The sequence below is a fragment of the Cygnus atratus genome, chromosome 19 (assembly GCF_013377495.2).
Source record: "Cygnus atratus isolate AKBS03 ecotype Queensland, Australia chromosome 19, CAtr_DNAZoo_HiC_assembly, whole genome shotgun sequence".
Classification (NCBI taxonomy): Eukaryota; Metazoa; Chordata; class Aves; order Anseriformes; family Anatidae; genus Cygnus; species Cygnus atratus.
Genome location: NC_066380.1, coordinates 5,244,793 through 5,266,510, shown reverse-complemented (window position 1 = coordinate 5,266,510; position 21,718 = coordinate 5,244,793). Strand labels below are relative to the sequence as shown.

The 21,718-nt window shown below is 48.9% G+C and overlaps 1 protein-coding gene across 16 annotated transcripts in view; it reads left to right on the top strand.

The window, feature by feature from the left end:
* The window catches only part of PRRC2B (proline rich coiled-coil 2B), a 50,014-nt gene that overhangs the window by 6,575 nt on the left and 21,721 nt on the right, over positions 1 to 21,718 (top strand). For 11 of the 16 annotated variants that reach the window (XM_035555187.2, XM_035555180.2, XM_050714542.1 and 8 more), the window contains exons 2-15: positions 7,053 to 7,220; positions 8,023 to 8,200; positions 8,412 to 8,514; positions 9,516 to 9,588; positions 12,413 to 12,556; positions 13,217 to 13,458; positions 13,864 to 13,985; positions 14,470 to 14,609; positions 15,195 to 15,285; positions 15,686 to 15,878; positions 16,274 to 16,589; positions 17,253 to 17,443; positions 19,967 to 20,174; positions 21,104 to 21,323. In XM_035555187.2, coding sequence (XP_035411080.1) covers positions 7,106 to 7,220; positions 8,023 to 8,200; positions 8,412 to 8,514; positions 9,516 to 9,588; positions 12,413 to 12,556; positions 13,217 to 13,458; positions 13,864 to 13,985; positions 14,470 to 14,609; positions 15,195 to 15,285; positions 15,686 to 15,878; positions 16,274 to 16,589; positions 17,253 to 17,443; positions 19,967 to 20,174; positions 21,104 to 21,323 — 2,336 coding nt within the window. In that variant the 5' untranslated portion in view covers positions 7,053 to 7,105. The remainder of the gene's footprint in view (positions 1 to 7,052; positions 7,221 to 8,022; positions 8,201 to 8,411; positions 8,515 to 9,515; positions 9,589 to 12,412; positions 12,557 to 13,216; positions 13,459 to 13,863; positions 13,986 to 14,469; positions 14,610 to 15,194; positions 15,286 to 15,685; positions 15,879 to 16,273; positions 16,590 to 17,252; positions 17,444 to 19,966; positions 20,175 to 21,103; positions 21,324 to 21,718) is intronic. The other 5 variants (XM_050714543.1, XM_050714541.1, XM_050714544.1 and 2 more) reach the window with 1 other exon arrangement.

Sequence of the window (21,718 nt, the reverse complement as noted above, 5' to 3'; positions counted from 1 at the left end):
GGTTGGATTCGGGGGCTGGCAGCATAAGCGTTTCACCTACATCACTCTTGCCGTGTCTCACCTTGGCTATCCGGGTATTCTTACTACAGTGACTTTGAAAAGCACATGTAGCAGGAACGTGAGGACTCCGCACGGAAGACGTAAGGGAGTTTCACAGCCTTTAAATGGCGTGGTTTGGTTTAGTAGTTAGTGATGGAAGTCTCTTTGCCAGTTTGGAGCCAGATGTGGTGACTTGAGCTGTCAGTCCAGAGACCTGGTGCCGTCCACGAGCTGAGAACTTGTGTGGGTGCCTCCTCTGCGCTCGTGGGCTCCCTTGAAGCAGCGGGCAGGATTGGGTCCGCTTTGTGAACCAGCGGGCAGTCGCTTCCACTGGAGGAGATGCCGTTCTAGACCTGCCAGCCGCTGCTGCAATGCACTCCCTCCTGTTCTGACTTCCTTTGACACTTTTCCTCCGTTTGTGATTTAACTCGAGACCTGTTCTCTTTGAGGGTCTTGGCAGTGCAGGTTTGGGTGGCTGCTACAGAACAGGAGCCCAGGGAGGTAGGTGCAGACACCTGAGCTCTGGGACCTCTGTCGCTGCCTGCAGCGTTACTTGAGCAACCGGTGTTCTCTGCCTTGGACACCCAGCCTGAAAAGAGCGTTGGCCCTGGAACCCTTCAGGAGATCTGTACCAGCTCCTCACGGTCTGTTGTTGTTGCTGAGACACCTAAACGCCCAGCTTACCTTACAGTTCAGCTGAATCCTGCCAGGAGGTTTTGCCAACAGAGCATTTTGCCAGAATTTTCTCTGTTTGGATTTATATTGCTTGTTTGTGATGAGGCTCTTTGTTTTGGTGTTGAGGGAACGGGACATGGTACCTGTGTATTCTCCGTGGACGTTCAGCTCTCAGGGGATGCAGAGCAGGGCGAAGTGGAAGGCAGAATCACTTCAGGTGCTGTTGTTGCTGTGCTTCAGCTCTGGATGTAGTTGTGGAGGAGCCAGAGCGTAAGTACAGCTCTAAGGGTGAAGATTTGGATGCGTCTGAGCCCTCCTTTGGGCGGCTCTGGGAAGCATTAGGTCACTTCCCTTTCCTCTGGTGCTAGGTGGGTTGGATTTGTGGAAGCCACAGGTGGCTCTTGCTCAGCAGAGCTGCTCCGTCCTCTGGGTTTTGCCTCTGAAATGTGAAACAACAATGAAGTGTGCTCCTTTATTCTCGTTGTTTCTTGCTGCAGAAGAAATGCCTCCAGAAAGTCACGGCTTCAGAGCCTGGTGAGAGGTACGGATAGGTTCATCGGGGGCGGTTTGTGCTAGGGCCGGTCTCATCTAATGCCTTTATGGCCTGGCTGAGGGGCTGAAGAGCACGGTGCTGGCAGGCTGTGCTTCCAGGTTGCTCCGTGTCAGGGAGCTTGCTGCATCCCTGCAGTAATCAATTCCTGATTCTGGGAGGTATGAAAGCCCTGCAGTGCTGCTGTTTGGGTTGAACATACAGTTACTTTTTCCTGACAAGCTGGCACCGAGGGGTCAGTTCCTTTATTACAGCATGATGGGGCAGACGGGCGAGAAAACCTGGGTTTTCTGCTGCTTGAGAAGGAGGGGGAGTTTCAGGAGCAGAGGAGCTCGTAAGCACTCTCGGTGGGCTGCAGGCCAGCATTCTGGCTGCATTTTTTTCCCCCTGTTCTCTGCGCTGTAGTCTTGCGTGCTCAGGGGGAAGTCTTTCTTATCTTTGTCTGTTTGCTCAATTACTGGAGGTCAGGGGCCCTCTTCAGGGTGGGGCATTGTCTGTCCAGAGCTCGTTAATGTTTTTGTGTAAATACAGTTGAGCTCTTCTCCAGCCTCCAGGCTGCATTATCTGTTTCACGGTGTTACGGATCCATCCTTTCTGGCTGCCTTCCTCTGCTCCTTGCCTTCCCAGCGCTGGGAAAGCTGTTCAGCAGAGAGGTGAGGCATCTGAAGTTCACAGGCCAGACCTGAGGCACGGAGGTCGCTTTTCTCTCGAGCTGCCCAGAGGCTCAGCAGCAGCAGTTGCGATTCCCAGCCTGTCGGTGCATTGGTAACGTTTACGAGCGAGGCAGCAGGTAAGCGTGGTGGAGACAATTGAGAAAATGAGATCAGGTCATCTTCTAGGGCATGCCCTCTTTGTTCCCCTGTCAGGCCTTATCTCTGCGTGCAGGGCTCCACGCCGCAGGGTGAACGCTAGCCACAGGGTGAAGGCTGTGCTGCCCAGATGACTCGGCCTCTCCTCTCTGTGGTGCTGTGCACGTCTGGGTCACGGTGGCTTGGCTTCGCGACGCCTGGCGATGGGGCTGGCCAGCAGGCAGCCTGCTGCCTCGCGGCCTCCAGCCGTGTCACTCGGCTGGCAGCATACCTCCGTGATAAATCACGGGAGATGTGATCCTGGTCTCCCGTTCCCTGTCGTTACGAGGAGAGCAGATTGACAGGAGATGCAGGGAGCAGCTGGAATTGCGAATACAGGAATTGCTGCTGCCCTGTGCGCCTGTTCGGCTACGCGAGGAGGGTCCCCTGGTGAGCCACGAGCCGTCTTTGCTGAGGGGCGTCCGTCTCTTCGTGCTGCAGGCTGCTGGTGCTGACTTGCTTCCCTGCTCTGGCAGGATTCGGTCCCACATTCGGCATCTCAGCAGGCCCTTCTTGCAGGTGTACGAACAAATCCGAGCAGCTTCCCCTGGGCTGTGCAACAGGCTGAGAGCCTGGCGTCTCGTGGGCTAGGCTCTTGCTACACAGCCCTTCTGCGTTCATCCTGTTGACTTCATAGTTGGGTTCTGGTACTCTCCTGGTGCCCCCCTCTTTACTAAGTGCTCTCTCCTGGGAACTGCGTGCGCACCTGGTCCCTTCTTCTCCAGGCTGATGATCCCTGCCTGGCCCCACCAGAACTTGTACGGGATATGAGTGCGTGTGGCACCAAGCCCCTAGGGCAGCTGGTTGTGCCGCTTCACCAGAGCTCTTCCAAGGGCAGGCAGTGGCATTTTTGACTGCTGAGGCAGGTGGTGACCGTTTCCCAGACAGGTGCTTCGTGGTGGGAGGTGTTCCAGGAGAAGCAGTGGTGAGTTCCTGTTGACAGATAAACACTGAGCTCTGAGGGCTGCTAGAGAAAAGCAACCGGGTGTATTTAAGGAAGAGTGAATACCACTGATCTGTAAAACTATACCTTGTTCTTTTATAAGGCTTCACGTTGCCGGTAACATTAGAAACAACAGTAGATTCCAGTTTAGCACCGACTCTAAACGCTTTCTCTTTTCTGGAAGTGCAGTTCAGCTTTTGCAACCTGTGCATTTCTTAGCAATTCATGTTAAATTTCAGGTCAAGAATCTTCCTGCTCTGGAGAAAATTGCCTTTTGCGTGTTAATCTCCGTCCCGTTGCTTTGTTTTGTGTTTGTGACTGCTGCCATTAAAAGATCAAGGAGTGAAGGTCTGCAGCACAGAGTCTGCAGTGGCCCAGGTTTTGCCCAAGCGATTGTGCGCGGCGGTGTGCAAGTGTCTGAAGCGATTCCTTCTGGTGTGCGTGCTACCTTTGATCAATCTGTTTGCCCTGCTCAATTAAGGCTGGCTAACTTCCAGGCATTCAAGCTCCATTGAAGTCTTGTGAATAAAACACCAGCAGCCCTGCCTCCTTCCTGCACAGCTTCACAGAGAGCTTTGTAGACAATCCCGTTCGGCAGGAGTCTCTCCCTTTGGCTGTTTCCAGCTCAGGGGTTTCCAGTTGTTGACCACTGCCAGCAGCTCGAGCTCTTCACGTGGCTCCTTTCAGGATGGGCTCCCAGCGCTTGATAGATCCCTGCTGCAGCTCCAAGGAGGAGAAATCCCCTTTAAATGAGGGTTAGATGGGGTCAGTACCCACACATCAAGTGCAGGGCAGCACGGTGAGGACACGAAGACTCCTGGCAGCCGAGCTCTCTGCCCAGTAATTTTGGTGCACTTATTGGTACCCTGGGGCCTCTAACGTGACTGCTCACACTGCGGTGTGTTCTGAGTCCTCCGAGATGCTCAGCGTTTTGCGCTCTGCTGTCCGTGGGTATTACAGGAGACCTCGCTAGTCCTGAGAACAGAAAGAGCTGAGCTGTGTGCTAAAACTGATAGGGAACCTTCCCCCAAAGACCAAACGCGGAGAGAAAGCTTGCAGAAATGTAGGCGATGGATTTTGTTGGTTGCTCGTTTCTCTGTGACAGGGAATGATGCTTTCTTCAGGGCCAGCGATCGGGCAGGGGCCCAGGAGCACAGGTCAGAGGCTGTCAGTTTCCGCGTGGCAGCATCGGCAGGTGCCTTCTGGTTCTGATTCTCCTGACAAGAAGCGGTGCAGGCTGGCAGTTTAATTCTCAGTTAAGTTGATTTGTAGCAGAAACGGCTTCTCTCTGCAAGGCGAGAAAGCTTTGGCGATGCCTGCCCGGGTTCGCTGCGTGATGGGAAGACCGGGCCAGTGTCACACGGCCTGTGGAGGCTCCGCGGAGCTCCACATCGCTGCAGCCTCCTTGCATGCAGGCCTGCTTGAAGTCGCCTCAGCTCCCCGTGGACTTGTGCCCCCCCTTGGAGCACACGCCCTTGGAGCACACGCCGGTCCGTAGCGCACAAACAAAGCCGCGGTTCGTGTGCTCAGCTTCAGAGCACTGAGGGAGCACAAAGCACGTCTGAATTTCCCTCAGCCAGGCAGCAGCTGGGGCTGTCCCAGAGAGTTGGACGAGGAGCTCTTTCCCAGCGTGTCCCCGGCTCCTCTGCTCTGAAGTGGTTGTTGATTCCTCCCGCATCCTTTTAATGCTAGAAGATGTAATCAGGAGGCAGCTGAGACCCGCTTACATAACCGGTTGTCAGGGTTTCTCTTTGGCAGCGTTACCCGCGTGCTGTTTGCGTGCTGACTTTGAGGACCTTGGGGCTTTTCTGTTAACTAGCTAATTCCCGAGCCTGATGTGATTGTTGGTTGGTTGGTTTTATTCTGATGCCTAATAATTTGGTCTGCTTTGAGGTTTTCTAAACCTCAGAACGGACTTTGTTGCTTGGGATTGTGTGAGGCCGGTACGGGATCAGAGAGGTCTGGGTAGGCTCCCTCCCCGAGGCTCCAGGTGCCTGTAAGAGGGGTGGCCGTGCTCCTGCCAGGGCAGCTGAGGGCTGGTGTGCTGCTCCCTCTGCTACTAGTGCTGGTCTGGGGCTCCCCACGGCCCTGTCGGTTCCAACGGGACATTGTTCAGCCCAGCGTCTGCTTTCCTGCCAGGCCTGCGCTGATCACAGCGTTCTCCCTTTCTCTTTTATGCCTGTCCTCCTAATAAAGTACAGTGGAAACGGGGAAATGAGGGAGGAGCTGTTGTTTTCTTTGGCACACGGTGACCATCTTAGCAAAGATGGAACCAGCCTGGAGCCAGAGATCTGTTTGCTGCTCTGCAGGAAAAGGTGTCTGAAGGACGCTGGCCGGCCCTGCTGCCTCCGCAGGCCTCTGTGCTGCAGCTGCGCGGAGCTTCTGGTGGCGTTCCTGAGCATCCCGAGGGCTGGGACAGAGTGACAGAAAACACTTTTCATCTTCTGTCCCCTGTCCTGCCCCTTGCTGCCTCGCACACCGAGTCCACAGCCTCTTGCCCGTGCCAGGCTTGATGTAAATCCTGCACCGTAGGGTGTTTGCGGTAGGGTGCCAGGTTTGTTGGTCAGAAACTTGCTGCCTGGCAGCAGCCTTTCAGCAGCCTTGGCTTGGCTCTCTGCAGGTTTGCAGTACGTTCTCAAACTGGCTGTGTCCAACCTGGTTGTGCTCTGTGCTCGCTGTGTGCATAATGTAATGGACTAATCCTCTTACCCAGGAATCAGGTCTGATAAGGCATTGCTAGTGGAAGCTGTAGCCTCTGGCCAGAGACGATCTCTTTCAGAGTGCTGAGTGATTTCTGGCTGCGTTGGAAGCATGCTTTCGGCTGGAGGAGTTTCAGAAAGGCTGAAAGGGGGAAAGGTCTGATACGTATTTGTATATATATAGCTTTTCGTTACTCCCAACACCATGAGATAGGACCTAGCAGATGGTATAATAAAGCTGTCAGCAGTTATGGGCTTGAAGTGGAGATTTTGCAGCAAGAAATCTGGAAATCTAAATTACGCGTGAAAAGGTTAGATTAAGCTCCTAGACTTGTGGAAAAGTGAGAACAATGAATTATTCCTTAAAAACTTGAAACAAACATCCATTGAGAGTAAGCAAGGTTTCTTTTCTGAGATAAAGGTTTGTCAGCAGTGTTTGCGTTCCCCGTGTTTCAGCTTTGTCCTAGGCTCTAGGAGCCAGGCAGTGAAAGCAGAGAGACTGCCCGGGTGGAGGGCGTTAATTACAGTACGTTGTGCCGGCCGAGATCAGAGTGAAAAATTAGCAAACCACATCTACTGTGAAAAGTACATTTATAGCTAAGAACGGTGTTTGAAGAGACAGAGAAAATAGTCTTTTTTTTAATAAAATGTTTCTAGGGTTTGTAGTTGAACTGCTGTACCCGTGGTTTCAAGGGTCTGAACCTGTCTCATTTGGGCTGTTTTTCTGACTCCTCAGCTCTCTCTTGTGGCTAGCAGATAGGGAAAAGGAATTTGGAGAAATAACTGTTATGTTCAGGTGATGCCTTCAACGCATTAATTGCTGGTCCAAGTCATTAACTGTCGCCAGCATGAAACCATTATCCTAAACGTAACAAGCTCTGCTATCAGTGCACTTCAGTGGGAAATTGGATGACAAATTCCAGTGTTGGACAAGCTGTAGTACTTCTCCTTCATTTGTATTTAGGAATCCTTGTGTGTAGCTGCTTATGTTAGATTTATTTTAAAGCAAGGACTAAGTTGACCACGTTCTTTTGTATCCTCATACTTAAAGAAGTTCACCTCTTGGCACCAGAGTGGCAGGAAAAAATATGTTGCTGTGTCTTCCTGTGCTTATTTTAATGTAGGTTATGGATCATGAGTCCCCAGAGCAACTAAAGGGGAGGGGGCTAAAACCTTGTAACTTACAGTGTCTGCTCAGTGAATCTGTCTGCAGTTGTAACAGCTGTGCCTGTTTTACTGTTTACTTATCCCTGGCTAAACAATCTGATGGCATTTCCCTGGTTCTCTTTTGTTAAAAGGCAGATCGGGAGCGGCGCAGAGAAATTTCCTTACTAGATGACATTTCATCGCAATGTCCGATCGTTTGGGGCAAATAACCAAGGGAAAGGATGGGAAAAGCAAGTACTCAACTCTCAGCCTGTTTGATAAGTATAAAGGAAAGTCAATAGAAGCTATCAGAACTACAGGTAAGGAATACCTTCAGCAAGCTCCTTTTGGGGTCTTCTAAGTACTGGTGCAGAGCTAATTCAAGTTGTTGGCCCTGTAGGTAGGATGCGTAACGGGAAGGGGCTGGGTTGCAGAACTGTTTGTACTGGTGTCTGGGCATGTATCTAGACTTCGAGGGAAGTGGTGGTGATTTTTTGTGCTGCTGAGCTGCTGTTATCGTGAAATCATGGAGGAATTCTGGCAAAGCAGCTGGGAGACTGTTGGCCTGTCAATTTAGCTTTTCATTTGGCAGAGAGGAGCCTTGTGATGTTCAGCAAAGGCAAGCGCAGGGTCCTGCCCCTAGGGAGAAATAACCCCACGCACCGGTACAGGTTGGGGATTGGCCTGTTGGAAAGCAGCTCTGCGGAGAAGGACCTGGGAGTCCTGGTGGACAACAAGGTGGCCATGAGCCCGCCGTGGGCCTTTGCGGCCAGGAAGGGCGATGGCTATTTCCCCAAGCTGTGAAAGGGAGATTCTGTTCCTCTGTTGTGAAATGAAAGAGGAGTGTCTCTGCTGGAAGCTGAAAGACTGGGCATTTTCTATTAGGGACGATTATTTGTCTCTCCCCCCCCTCTGTTGTAGGACGCTGCCTATTATCTGTCTGCTACAACAGACAGGTGCTCTGTGATGGTCCTGCAGGAAATGATCTTAGGTTGACTGTCAGTGTCACGAATAGCAGCAGCGGTGCTGCTTATCCTACAGTTCTGTTGGGATGCTAATTGAGGTTACTGAGCTAGCAGGGTCTAGCCACCTTATAACCTGCTTGCGTTCCTTTCTCACTAGTTATTCCTAGACATGGCTTACAGAGTCTTGGGAAAGTTGCTGCTGCCCGGCGCATGCCACCTCCTGCAAACTTGCCTAGCTTGAAGTCTGAGAACAGAGGAAACGACCCCAACGTCATTATAGTACCCAAAGACGGTACAGGATGGGCAAACAAGCAGGATCAGCCAGACCAAAAGAGGTAGGTCGAACTGCTCGTTGCTAAGCTTTGTCAGGCAAGCAGCAGCAGTTCTGCACTGCTGTGCTGTGTGTTGGGCCTTGCAGAGATCACTTCTCTGTTGTCCAAGCCAGTGCAGACTCAAAATTAGCGTGCTATTTTAGCAGTTGCTATGTTGCCACAGTTTGTCATCTTGCCTTCCCCTTTGATCTCACCTCTGCTGTCTCTTCCCCAGTTCCAGTGCGACGGCTGCACAGCTGCAGGAGTCGCTGCCGCAGCAGGGTTTGCAGAAATCTGTCTCCAATTTACAGAAGCAGACACAGTCAATCACTCAGGAGGTAGGCGCAAGCTGTCTCCATGCCACCCTGTTTCCCCTGTTCTCAGTCAGCTTGAGGGTTTCCTTTAATTGTCTCTGTTACCTTGCACAAGTAAGAATTGGTGGACTGTAATTTAAGGAACAGCTGCTGTGTAATCAATTCTTGTACAATGGACTCTTGACTCCAAGTCACTGTGCCCCAGGAACGCTGTGCTGCGGTTACAGTGTAATTTTGTGCGTGTTACCTCTGTACCTTTCAAGTGTGTGGGGAAAGTCGAGCTTCAATCTAGAAAGAATGGCCGGAATGCGGGATGGCTGGTTAGCACTTGTAAACTACATTACTTTGGGTCTAATTCAAGTGTCGCTTGGTGACAGCAGATCCAGCTCTTGCTCCCAGCCTGATGAGACTTGATAAGAAGAGATCTGGTCATGTGGGAGAAGTAGCCAGTGTCAGGACCTGAAAAAACTACTGGCAAGTAAGAAGGCTTCCCCAGAGAGTGCAAGGACCTGGCCCCTCTGTGCTGCAGGCTTCGCGCTTCTAGTTTAAAAATAAAAAAGAAAAATCCCAGCCCTTGAGGTTCAGGAAAATCAGGACAGGACTTGTGTTTTGAGGAGGAGAAGACTGGTTAATGCATGAGAAAGCAGGATAGACTTCAAGCTGAGGAATAGCATGGAACAAATGTGGAAGATTAAGAAGGCCAGTTTGGGAAAATGCAACAGAACAAAGGGAAAGCTTTATTAGAGGGATGAAAGGAAGAAGAATGATTCGAGGAAATAGTTGGTGAAGTTGAGAGGAGATAAAAGGCAGGATGGAGAAGAATATTTTCGCTGTAGCATCATGGTGCATTGCAGTGGGGAGCAGCTGACTTCAGCCCCAACAAGAAACTGGGGAGACCTGTGGTAGCCAGTGACATCTGGGTGATGTGGAGGTCTGAACTGTAGCAAATGCCACCCAGGAAATGAGAAACAGTTCACTGATCCGTGGGCATTTTTGTTCGTTTTTTGTTTTGGTTTTGTTTTCAGAGTACAAATTCAGTGCCAGGTGGACCAAAGTCATGGGCACAGCTGAATGGAAAGCCAGCAGGACAAGAAGGTGGTGAGTATGGTAAACAGAAAGGGGGCTGGGGATGTGCCTGCTTCTCAGGCCGGAGATGGGGCGGACTCCATTTCTTCCTGTCCTCCCTGTCTAGACTGGTGCCTAATGGGACACAGCTGTGTTGGGTACAGTGCACTGAGGCCAGATGAGTCTTGTTTTGAATCTGTGTAATGTGTTGGCTGGAGTGATGCAACTGCATCTGTTTGGGGCCGCCAGTGCAAGAGCCGGCTTGGACAGCGCGTTCAGCACCGCGCTGAACCGGAGCGGCTCGTGCACTTGCCTTGGGAAGCAGCGGGAGTTCTGGGAGGTGAGGATTTTGAAGGAGAAGGGAAACGCTTGCCCCCTCATGCTCATCTTCCTCAGCCCGTTGTAGTGTGTGGAAAGATGCAGAAAACAGAATGGAGGAGGGGATTGGCTTAGGAGAAAAGAGCACGTCAGAGCCTGGAAGGCATTTCCGTGGCTAGTAGCATGGGGAGCCTGGCTTAATGAGGTGGTCAGGAGTGAGGCTGTGATGATAATGTTCAGGAAGTCTGTACACATTGTCCTTGGGCGAAGGGTATTTCAGTGACAGTGGGTGGAAATGGCATTGAAGCTGCTACAGGATGCACTTGCTTGCACCTTGGCTGATGCCTCTCTATTAAGTCTCCCCGAGTAGCTGTGCTGCTAATTGCTTCTGCTTGACTGGGGATTCTGGAGCAGTGTTAACATAAATTGGGAGTTGAGTTGTCTTCAGATGCATCCGTTTCCACACAGGAGGTGATTTCCAGTACTAGGATTAAAACTCTGGTGAGAATAACAGCTTAATTCCACAGTTTAATGTGAACAGACCGGGAACCCCTGGATCATCAAGTGAAATTGCAGAGATTTGAAATACGGACAGCTGCGGATTGCAGAAACGGAGGGGACTAGCTTATCCTAAATGGAATGAGTCACTTAGTGAGAGGGTGTTTCTAAGAGGCTAAATGTTAAAGCAGAAACTTGTGCTTGTCGGAGGTTGGTAGCCAGTGCAAAGGCTGTCTATTGTTTTGTTAATTGGTACATTTTTGAGGCTGTTGCTTTATGGGCCTCCTGTGCAGATGTTTTGAAATCTGATCCTCTAACAATGTTCTTAAAGATTTTCTGAAAACTCATTCTAGGTCACACTCTTATCAGTGTAGAGTTCTCAGGCCAAGAAAAGAGTTACATGTGTGGCTAAAGAGCAGCTTAACTGGAAGGTAATTGAACCACGGGAGCATCAGAATTCTGGCTGAAAGGATTTATCAGGCCACCCCATCCCTGCATCAGTTCTCCAGTGGCACCGAGCAATCGCGCTTCCTTCCAAGCTAATACAGCAGTTTCTAGTAATATTGACAAAGAGGGAAGTCTTTTGCTTTTGGCTCTCCTAGGTGTTGTTGCTGTTATTTCAGGATACGCCCTCCCAGAAAGATTTAATGTGGTCTAGTGAATTAAAGATGAGCTGCACCATGCCTATTTCTTCCATATAAGGGGCAGTTTGAGGGAAAGGAGGTGAGGGCAGGGGGAACAGAAAAAACCCCAAAAGAACCAAACTTTTCTCGGTATAATGCTGCCTAGGGTTAGAGTGCAAATTGTTAATGACTACACGTTAACAGTCGTTGTATTGTGCAGCCTTACCTACAGGGAAAAACATAATATTTACCAGGGATTGGGGTGGGGGTGCATCTCCTGGAAGACACCTAAATGTTATTAATGTTCTCAAGATTCTAGTTCAGGGGAATAATGCAGTAGAAATCCGAACTCTTAACACATCTCAGCTATTTTGTGGTCCATTCTTGTGTATTCTCATTTGTCCAGAATATTTGAGGATATTACATGCAGTAGTTGCAGTGTCTTCTCTGGAAATCTTCAGGAAGAAGGTCTTGTGTACTGTCCAAGTTCCAGAAAGTGAAAATGAGTTAATGAAGGCAATCCTTCTTGACTCTTTAGGGCAAGGAGGTATAAAGATGGATGAGACTCTTTTGTCAGGTCTTCAGTAATCACTGCTGATACTTCTAACATGATAATTCTGAAGGAGGATTAGCCAAGTAACGCAAAGAAATGATTCTGGAAAAAAGTAGTGCAAAAATGCTGACAATTTCTTTTTATTCAGTGTCATCTTGCCAGCAATTTTAGGAGAATTGTTGTTTTGTTTTCCAGTCACCGTCAGATCTTTGTAACAGAGAGAAGTCAGATCTTTGTAACAGAGAGAAAGCGAGGGTATTCTAGGGTAGCTGGTGACTCGGCAAGACAATCTGCCAATGACAGGAAATGAAGCTGGCCTGATCTGGCCAGTGATCTGCATCTTAAATGTGCTGCAGCAGGGAGGAGAGTGGGGTATAGCATATCGCACTTGGTCCTTATCTGTGGTCTTCCACCAAGTATATTGCCAGAAATCTTCACAATAGAATTCCCTAGTGGAGTGAGATCTGAGCGCTAGTAATGGAAAAGAAATGTCAAATACTTGATAACAGGATATCATTTATAAGTAACCTTTCAGAATTTGTATCCCTGCCTCAGCCTGAATCTTGTGCTACGCAAAAATAATTGGAAGCTGAGAAAGTTCACCCTGACTTTGTTGAATGTGAGAATTTAAACGATGATCCCAAGTTAAGAGTGTGGGAGTATTTGGTAAGGACATCTGTTGTCAAGTTGGTGACGATGTCTGAGGGTGTTTTGGATGTGAGCTGAGGTGCAGGTACAGTAGTAATTTGTGTTTAAATATACTGGAGGCCCAGATTCTCAGGAAGCATATTTCCAGGCTGATTTGGTAAGGGAATCGAAAGATTGGCAGGGCATTCTCTAAGTCCTGTAACTATTTGTCTGACAGGTTCAAGGGCCTCAAGCCGACTGTTATCCTTCTCTCCCGAGGAATTTCCGACGCTGAAAGCAGCTGGCGAGCAGGACAAGGTTGGCAAAGAAAAGGGCGCCTTAGATCCGTCGTATGGGCCAGGACCAAGCCTCCGCCCCCAGAGTAAGTAAATGTGGCTTTCTGCCTTACCCTAGCTCAGAATCCCTTAGGTTGTGCTTTGGGCAGGGGGATGCCCTTTCACAGTAGTGTTATATATTCCATCCCTACGTTGTTTTTTTCAATACAGTTATGAGCTCACATATGTCACGTTGCCTAGTAAATGACCCCAGATTCTTTGCTTGAGTTCTGTCTTCCAGACAGCCAATACGGACTGTAATCTACTGCATTGTTTCATAAAAACTCTGTGTGCAGGAGCAGAGAGGGTTTGCATTGTTCTGTGTCTTTTAACATAGTGATGCTGCAAAGGAGGGACCTTCCCGTGGGCTAGGGGAGAGTTTTAAGTGGAGTGAGTGTGTGGTGTAATGCAGCTTCTCTTTGAGTGTTTCTTCATGACCTTTAATTCTGCAGGATGAGCACTGTGGTGATATGTGGCAGAATTTTTGTTGAAACTTAAGGTTATTGACAAATGAGGACACCACTGGTGCAGTAATTACCTAGTAACAGCTGATGCTGCTAGTCTCTTGGGAAAATAAATGCATCTGGAAGTTTTCCTGCATCCTCTGCGTAATTAGGACTTGACCAGAGTATTTTAGTTTTGAGACTTTCTGGCGAAGTGACTGTCTGCACTTACAGATGTTAACGTAATTATTACCTCTCTTCCAGATGTCACCAGTTGGAGGGAGGGCGGTGGGAGGAACATAACCTCTGCCACATCTCTGACCGCCTCCCCTGCTGAGCTGGGCAGCAAGACCTCTACCACTGGAGACGGAGCCCCCTCCTCAGTGAGTGCCAGCGATCCGAAGGAGCCGTCTCTCCGCCCAGCTCAGCCTATCCGTAAAGGGGCTTCGCAGTTCATGGGAAATGTCTACCAACCACCTACGTACCATGACATGCTACCTGCTTTTGTAAGTTGCCCTTTTCATACAGCTGTGTAATGTCCTTGATTCTCAAAACGTGGTACAAGGGTTGAGGAAGTCAGCTAAGATAGCATTTTTCTAGACTCTCCTCTGAGTCGGTTCCCAGGACTTGCTCAGAGATCCCTCTCTTTATCTATTTTTAGTTTTCCCTGTTGTGCGTTTACCCTTTGATGCTGGAATAGTGTAGCACTAATGTGCTCTGAGGAGAAATGAAACAGACGCAGCCTTGCTGCTTTTCCTCTAGAGCTGGAGAAGTAACATGCCTGTTAGCCAGCAAGACATGAAATGTTTGTTCTCCTTTAGTGTAGTCGCAGCTACCATGCCTGTGTTGTAACCTAATCTGGGTAAGCCTTGTGGCAGTGAATAAACAGGCTATTCTTTGCTTTATTCCAGATGTGTCCACAACAGCCACCTGAGACCCCTGCATCGCTGGACCGAGGGTCTTTCCCCCTTCCTCAAGTTCGGCTTGAGCCTCGTGTCCCTTTCAGACAGTACCAGATGAATGACCAGGATGGGTAAGGCTCCCACGACTGTCCCACTTGAGAGCCTGGTTCAGGTTGTGAACGGGACTTGGACTGTGCAAGAATTTGGACCGAGGATGCAGTTGTGAGGTTATAGACGGCCACAGAGGAGGCCTGATTTTTACCCAAAGGATCAGTGCTTTGCTCCGACAGCAGCAGCATCAGAAACGTTGCAAGATTTTGAGTACTGTGTGTCAGGAGCAGGTAGATGTGTGAAGCTGGGGGGTGTGATCGTGGACTGGCAGGTTTGCAGTTCTGATCTATAAGCCCTAGGAAGTACCAGAAGCCCTAGTACCTAGGAAGCCCTAGGGTACCAGATTGGTAGGGAAGAGAAGCTTTGTTGGGCAGAGAGGTACTTGGAGTCCTTTTAAATAAGCATGTAGTAGGGAAGGACTGATTCACTGTTACAAACTCAATTGCATGTTCCTTTCTTTACTTTTTCTAACGTGTTTTTTTTTTTTTTTGCATCTCCCCACAGAAAAGAGAACAGGCTTGGCCTGTCCCGCCCAACACGTCCGATGCGGCAGGGAGAGCGAGCACCTCGGCCCACCATTATCAACGCAGAGAACCTGAAGGGGCTGGATGAACTAGACAATGATGCGGATGATGGATGGGCAGGTAAAGTACCTCCATCCTCTAGCTTCAGAGCATAGCAGTTTTCCTCCCTGCAACACGAAGTAGCCAGAATATTCTAATGGCTCTGTTTCACTGCCACAGAGTGGATAAGGGGGGAAGGAAGGGGTGGTTTGCGCAGCTGTGAAATTGCTGTTGGTGTAAATGATGACACAATGGATCCTTCTGATCCTTCCATCAGACAGTACTCATGGAACTGGATCTGAAGACTCCTAAAAACTGAAAACACCAAACAGCAGCAGGATAGCAGTATGACTGCTGGGAAGAAGAGTTAGCCCCATCTTTTCAGTCATAGCATTCAGCATGCGGTTGCACACAGTCTAGTTTGGTGGCTGCGTCTTCATTTGCAGCTTCCCTTTCCAGACTGCTTGCTGCACAGCTTTTGGGACCACCCCAGCTGGTCAGCAGTGCGGGTCTATGCTAGTCATATCGCTTCCAGGACCTCTGCTGGACGCTCAGTTTTCCAAGTAGCATCTAGTTTAGTGCCAGAGGAGGCATAAGCTTTATCAGGACAAGGCAGGACCTGTTTGTTTTCTCTCACACGTCCCTTCTCCAATTGTGCCGTCTCAGGTATTCATGATGAAGTGGATTACTCTGAGAAACTCAAGTTTAGTGAAGATGAGGAAGAAGAAGAAGTTCTTAAAGATGGACGACAGAAGTGGTAAGAACTGGCTGTGTTCCCACCTACAGTTGTTCCAATACAGTTAAACAGTACCAGGATCTTTTAAAAACTTCTTTCATATATTGAGGCTTGATTTTTTTTTTTTTTTTTTTAGCCTCACCCCCACCTCCTTGGCTTTGTTTATTCCATCTGTTGGCTTCTGAGTGGGCCTCGAGGGTGTGTGTGGGTCATGGAACTGAGTCCCTTTTGTGTCTCACCTGCACAATAATGGTGTTAATTCTTAAGTGCCTTAGGAAAAGCCCATTGCTTGGGCTTGTGTTTGTTTGTTTTGGATCCTTTGTTTCTGTTACAATCAGTTGCTTTTGCCACTTGATGAGTAAGGCTGGAGTGCTTCTTAAGGCAAGTGGCAATTGTAATAGCAAATCTGTTTTTATGACAGGAACAGCTGGGATCCCAGAAGGCAGCGACAGTTGTCCATGAGCTCTGCAGATGGTGCAGATGTCAAACACACCTTGGAGGAAGGAAAGAACTGGGGCGATTCAGTTGGCTTGTCCCGGACAGTCAGGAAAGTGCAGGATTCGCAGCAACCTCCAAGGAAGATGAATGGTTGGAGCTCTTCATCTGAATACCAGGTAGGTTGAACTCTTGTGAATGGGCTTGTTGTGCTGGGCTGGTGGATGAAACACATTGCTGTCATTAGGAGACCTGTGTGACGCTTGATTCAAAACAGGATGCTGATAAATTTCTCAGTTCTTTGCTTTTATCTGGCTGGAGAGAAACCCGTCTGCATGGCACTGCCACTAAAGAGAGGAAATGGAAACTGGTCCAGAGCAGTAGGTTTGTCAGACAGAAAAAGGAGTAACTAAACCAGATAGCAGTAACTCCTCACGAGAAGTGGGGATTTGTGTGCATGAGGATAGAGAGGATGGAGGCAGACAGGAGGAGATGGTCTGAGCACGGGATGCAAAGTTCAAGGTAGAGGATATGTTCGGGTCATGCTCACTGAGGAATGTTTTTCCTTTGGCAGAAGCCCTCCCTGGGAAGCGTTCTCAGACAGCAGTCCCTTGAGGATAAAGAAGAAAAAGTGCCACTGAGACAGAAGTTTGTGCACTCTGAGATCTCAGAGGCGGTTGAGCGAGCCAGGAGGCGACGAGAGGAGGAGGAGCGGCGAGCCAGGGAGGAACGTCTGGCAGCCTGTGCTGCAAAGCTGAAGCAACTTGATCAGAAGTGCAAACTGGCTCAGAAGAGCGCGGAGACTCAGAAACACACAGAGAATGAAGACCTGCGACCCCCAAGCACAGAAAAAAGTGCTGTGCAAGAGAATGGACACACTTTCCGTAGAGGTACAGAAACATTTACTTGGCTTGTAAAAACAAGTGTTGTTGGTGGGTTTTTTTTTTGATACGGTGCTATCTTTTACCTGAATTGTGTGTGGGGTGGGAACCGGGGGAGTATTGGAGTTGCACTTAAGAGAGAGGCTGCTACACATATCCTACAGAGTATTTTGGATTGGTGTTGAAGGTTCATTTTATTTAAAAAAAAAAAAAGGCAACCTATTAAAACAAGCAGACTTCTGTGGTTGTCTTATGCATGCTCAATCAGCTGTACTAGCAGAGACCTTGTTGGAACCGGCCTCTTGTTTTTCTCGTGGTTGGGTGATCCTATTAAGAAAGTGCTCGTGGGCCATGGGTTACAAAATCAGTTTATTAGCAAGTGCTGGCAGATATAAGAAGTAACAGGGAAAACAGGCTTTCCCCCACAGTGCCGAAGCAGAAGGCTGACAGCAGAGAGGGATCTTGAAATCTCTTGCTAAAACAAGATAGACAAAGCCCCTTAGAACTGTCAGGGCAAATCAGACGTTGTGTGTGAGGTGCTGTATATGACCGGAATAAAGTTCAATCGCGTTAACAATCAGGATGTGCCCACGCTTGTGTATGTTGCGCTGCGGTGGTGTGCACAAGCCGTGTCACGGCAGGACTCATCAAGGCTTATTTTCTTCTCTCCAGCAACCCCTGAGTTTCACGCACAGGATGTCTCTGTTGGCTATCTGGAAGAGGAGACTCCTGCCCCAGCAGCAGCCGCCCAAAGCAGCAGTGAGGAGGAGCTCAGAGAAGCTCCCTCCCCAGCACAGGAATTCAACAAATACCAGAAGTCTCTTCCCCCACGATTCCAAAGGCAACAGCAGCAACAGCAGCAGGTAATAAATAGGTGGGACGCTCCCTCCCCTCTTCTTTGGACCCCCACATTAACAGTGGTCTGCCTACTTCTTACCACCATCAGCACCAAATAACCAACTCTCTTTGGTTTCGCAGATGACAAATGGGAGTTTTCCCCAGCCTTTTTTACTGTCTTAATCACGGATGTCTACTGTGTAACGTGGTTAAAAGGGGTCTGTGTAGATTATGTGAATTTTGTGTGCTTTCCCATGCTGGAGCTGTTGTGCTTACAGCTTTCAGTGGCTGGGGAGAGGTGTGACGAGGCCAGATTTGTCACTTGGCTGGGAGAAAAGTAGACACTGCTGTCAGAAACGTTGACTTGTCTGGCGCTGCTGTCTCAGTATCTCCTGGTAACGTGACATCTTAGGGCCGTGGTGCGTAGCAGAGCTCTGGTTTGCAAATGTGTGCATGTACAAGAAACGGGACTTTCACCTTCCCATGTCCAAAGTCAAAAAAGCAGCACTGGCTACTCTGGTGCTTACTGTTGGCCTGATCCAGCAAAGTGTCTGAACACCTTTGGCTGGCAGCGAACCTGGTGAGCATCTGGTCTTGTTCCTTGGCACGGGATGGAAGCTTCTGTTCTTCAGCACAGTTGCAGGGACAGGGTGCTGAATGTACAAGCCAAGGGAAAGGAGGCTGCTGAGCTGACTCCCTTTGGGGATCAGCTGCTTCTGTTTGATTTTACCCTCACTGTGTCCTTCCCCGTTGGGTATGGCAGCCGTTTGCCTGCCGGGGCAAACCGTGGTCAGGGTGGCAGGTGGTTGGACACTGCTTCTAGGCTGGATGTGAGGGGCGTAAAGCGGCACACTTTGTGCTCCACCTCCTGCCTTTGCAGAGAGGTTATTCTTTTATCTGCTCTCCTTTTCTACCTAACCTTTCTTCTATGAGGCTCTTGTAGATCATCATTTTCTTTGCCCCATAAATACGCGTTCGTTTCTATTTGCTTCATTTTTGTTTCACTGAAAACTCTCTTGGGGCTCTGAGAGACCAGCCTGAGCTACCTCCCTCATACATCTTGCGTCTCTCCCAGCTTTATGGTACTTCATATTTCATACGTGCTTTCCAGCTCTCTCAGCTGCAGTGAGTCTCCTTAGAGCAGCAGAGTCAAGCCAAGGGACAGAATATTCAGGCTTGTGATGATGCAGAGTTAATTGTCATTCTTCATAGAATGACCACTTGAAATGTGATATAATCAACCCTGCTGCAAGCCTCAGTGAAGAGCCAACGTTTGGCTTTTGCTTGGAGGCTTAGTAATTACTCTTTCGTGGCTGTTCTCCTGGGCTTGTTATTGAGCAGTTGGCATTTTCATGAATCAAGCGTACAGCAGCAAATGTTGCTAATGTTACTCTTTAAAAGAGGTGATCTGAAACTCAAAATAATTGGATGTCTTTAACCTGAGGTGGTATGACAGCATTGTTACTGGAAGAACATTAAATTTTCATTTTATTGCTCTTACCTTTTGCATTGTTAGTATGTATAAAGCAGTTTGTATTTTGGGTGCCTTGTGTTGCTGCTTTTGTAGCAGTGGTTACATGAAAAGAACAAAATAAAAAATAGGCTGGTGGCATTAAGGAAGCATTTTCTCCAAGATCCTGGAGTGCTAGGTAACTCAGGGTCTGTGCGTTAATCTGGTTTTTCTCTCTTGACATAATGACGTGTCAGGTTCAGATTTAAGGGTTTGCCTCTTGCTCTGCAGCGGGGGATTGCCTTTTTTGTAAACAGTTACAGTAGCTGACACTGCCGTAAGCTTAGTAAGAAGAGCGTGGTGGCAAGCTTGACAGGTAAATAGGTGTATTTCATGTTAATTGGAGCTGTTTGTTTTGAAAGCTTGCTGCAGTACACAAAGCTCCCTTCAAATACAGGTTCTTCTCGGACCCTAGGCAAAAGTTAAATGTTAAGTCAAATAAGCTGAGGCCTGTTAGGATGTTAAAAGAAGGTGGGCTGGCCTTGTGGGAGATGGGCAACAACCCAGCAGTGTCAGTCCATCTCCGTAGGATGTACAGGAAATACTATACAATATTAATAGTTCTCGTAATTGAATTTAGGATGTTCTTATCTAATCTGGCTAACAAGAATAGAAGTATTATGCATGCACACTAAATAACTTATAATTGCATTTTCTTCAAAGAGCAACATCTTCTGAAGTATTTAATTCCAATTAGGAAACGATGTTTGACAGGAAACTGTCCTATATTTCAGGGAAGTGCTGGGGGAAAAATCTGAACTCCTGTCTTGAAAGTGATTCCTTGCATTTGGCCATACGCCGTGGCCCATAGCGGTGGCCTGATCTCACGTCTGCATTTATTGTGTCCTGGGTATTTAAATAACAGCAATTGCTTCATTCCCAGTTGGTAACGAATTACCCCGAACTGCTCTACCCTCCCCTCTGATTTGTTTTTGAGCCTCTAATATGTTGAATGTGTTTTCCTTGGGCTGGCCGGGTTGCAAGTGATTCCTGGCACCACAACAGTTCATGTCAAACAGCCCATCCTTCTTCCCTGCAGGAGCAGCTGTACAAGATGCATCACTGGCAGCAGCCGCAAGTCTATCCTCCCCCGTCCCATTCCCATCCCCAGCGGACATTCTACCCACCACACCCCCAGATGCTTGGCTTTGATCCTCGCTGGATGATGATGCCCTCTTACATGGACCCTCGTATGGCCCAGAGTCGCACCCCTGTGGATTTCTACCCTTCAGCCCTTCACCCTTCAGGTAAGGTATTTTCACTATTTCCCTTTATCGTGACAGTTGACTTGTCTGATATCTGGGAAGTTACTGCAGCAGTTTCTCAGACCTAAGGCTGGAAGTTGGTTTTCTGGATTGTAGAATACAAGGAATGCGGTACAGTCCTAGAGCTTCTGCGAGAGCTGAGGTCCCTGACGTCCTCGGGACTGGGCTTTCATGGGGTTTCTGGTCTGGGGGTGGGGGGGGGAAGCATTTGAGCTGTTCAGATAGTTACAGCTGTCCAAACTTTGCTGTGCTTCGTCCATCTCCCCTCTGCCCAGACTTCTTATCCTGACTGGCTGTGATTGACCACCTCTAGGGATGGGAAACTTAGGCACAGTGAGGGCTAATGAGAAAGCAGAGGAGGTTGGGAGGGAGGACACCCGCCTGCCCATCCCCTGCACTGCGCTGGGAGATCTTCCTTAGCAGCTGTGGAGCCATAGCAGTTGTGAAGGCAGACCTTGCCTGTTCAAGGAGAGCGTTTGGGAGTGACTGGAATCGTTTGAAATCTTGATAGGCCTTCAAGAAATGTCATAGAAAAATTTTTGTAGTTCCCCAGCTGTGTGCACCTTTTTACCTTCTAAGTGGTCTTCAGAGATGTGAATATAAACATTGGGATGTATAAATTGTTCCCTTGAGTTTGCGGCTTGTTTTCACGCACCTGTTTATTTTCAAGCTAGTGATGGTGTGTAGTGTATAAGCTGGTCTCTGAAAGCCGTGTCACCTTCTGTATCATTCCTGGTACATTTCCCAGCTGTGTATTTCCCAAACACGGGCTCCTTTCTACAGAAAGGTTTCCATGGCTGCAGTCACCTGCAGCTCTGGAAGGAAGGGGAGGCAGGCTAGCAGTAGTAGACTGTTAATTCTTCTTGGCAGCGAGAACCTAGTGTTAATGGTGTGAACTCTCTCGTGACCAGGAATTATGAAGCCCATGATCCAGCAGGACTCCATCGGTGGGAGCAGCTGTCGGTCTGAAGATCAGAACTGTCAGGCAGGGCAGGCAGAAAGGAAAGCTGCTCCCATGGACCCTGTGCCGGTATGGGGCCAGGAGAGCTACACGTCCCTGCAGAGCAAAGGGTACTCCCTGTCACATCAGAAACAGGCTGACAACATCACCATGGAGGGGCTGCACGCCAGGTGAGTGCAGATTTCCCCTGTCCTCACACGTGCTGTCATGGGAGGCATGCTGTGGCGGGAGGCCGTGCTGCCATTGCAGGTCATCTCCTACTGAAAAGCAGGCTTAGAGTTGACCCAAAAAATGTCTCTGAGCAGGCCAAGATACTGATCTGGCCTTACTCTGAGTTCCTCTGTTGTGAAGGTGCTTACGGACTGAGTTAACTGAGTTTTTCTGTCTGATGCCAGTCCGTGCTGACCAGCCTGGAGCCTTGCAGGGCTGTTCAGTAGGAGCTATGAGTCAGAAATTCTTGTAGGTTCTGGTTTGTCTTCTAATTCTTTGATATTTCCTGAATCCAAGTACTTGTTCTCAGATCTCCATATGTGTTGGAGACTCAGTCTTCCTTTATTTCTGAAGT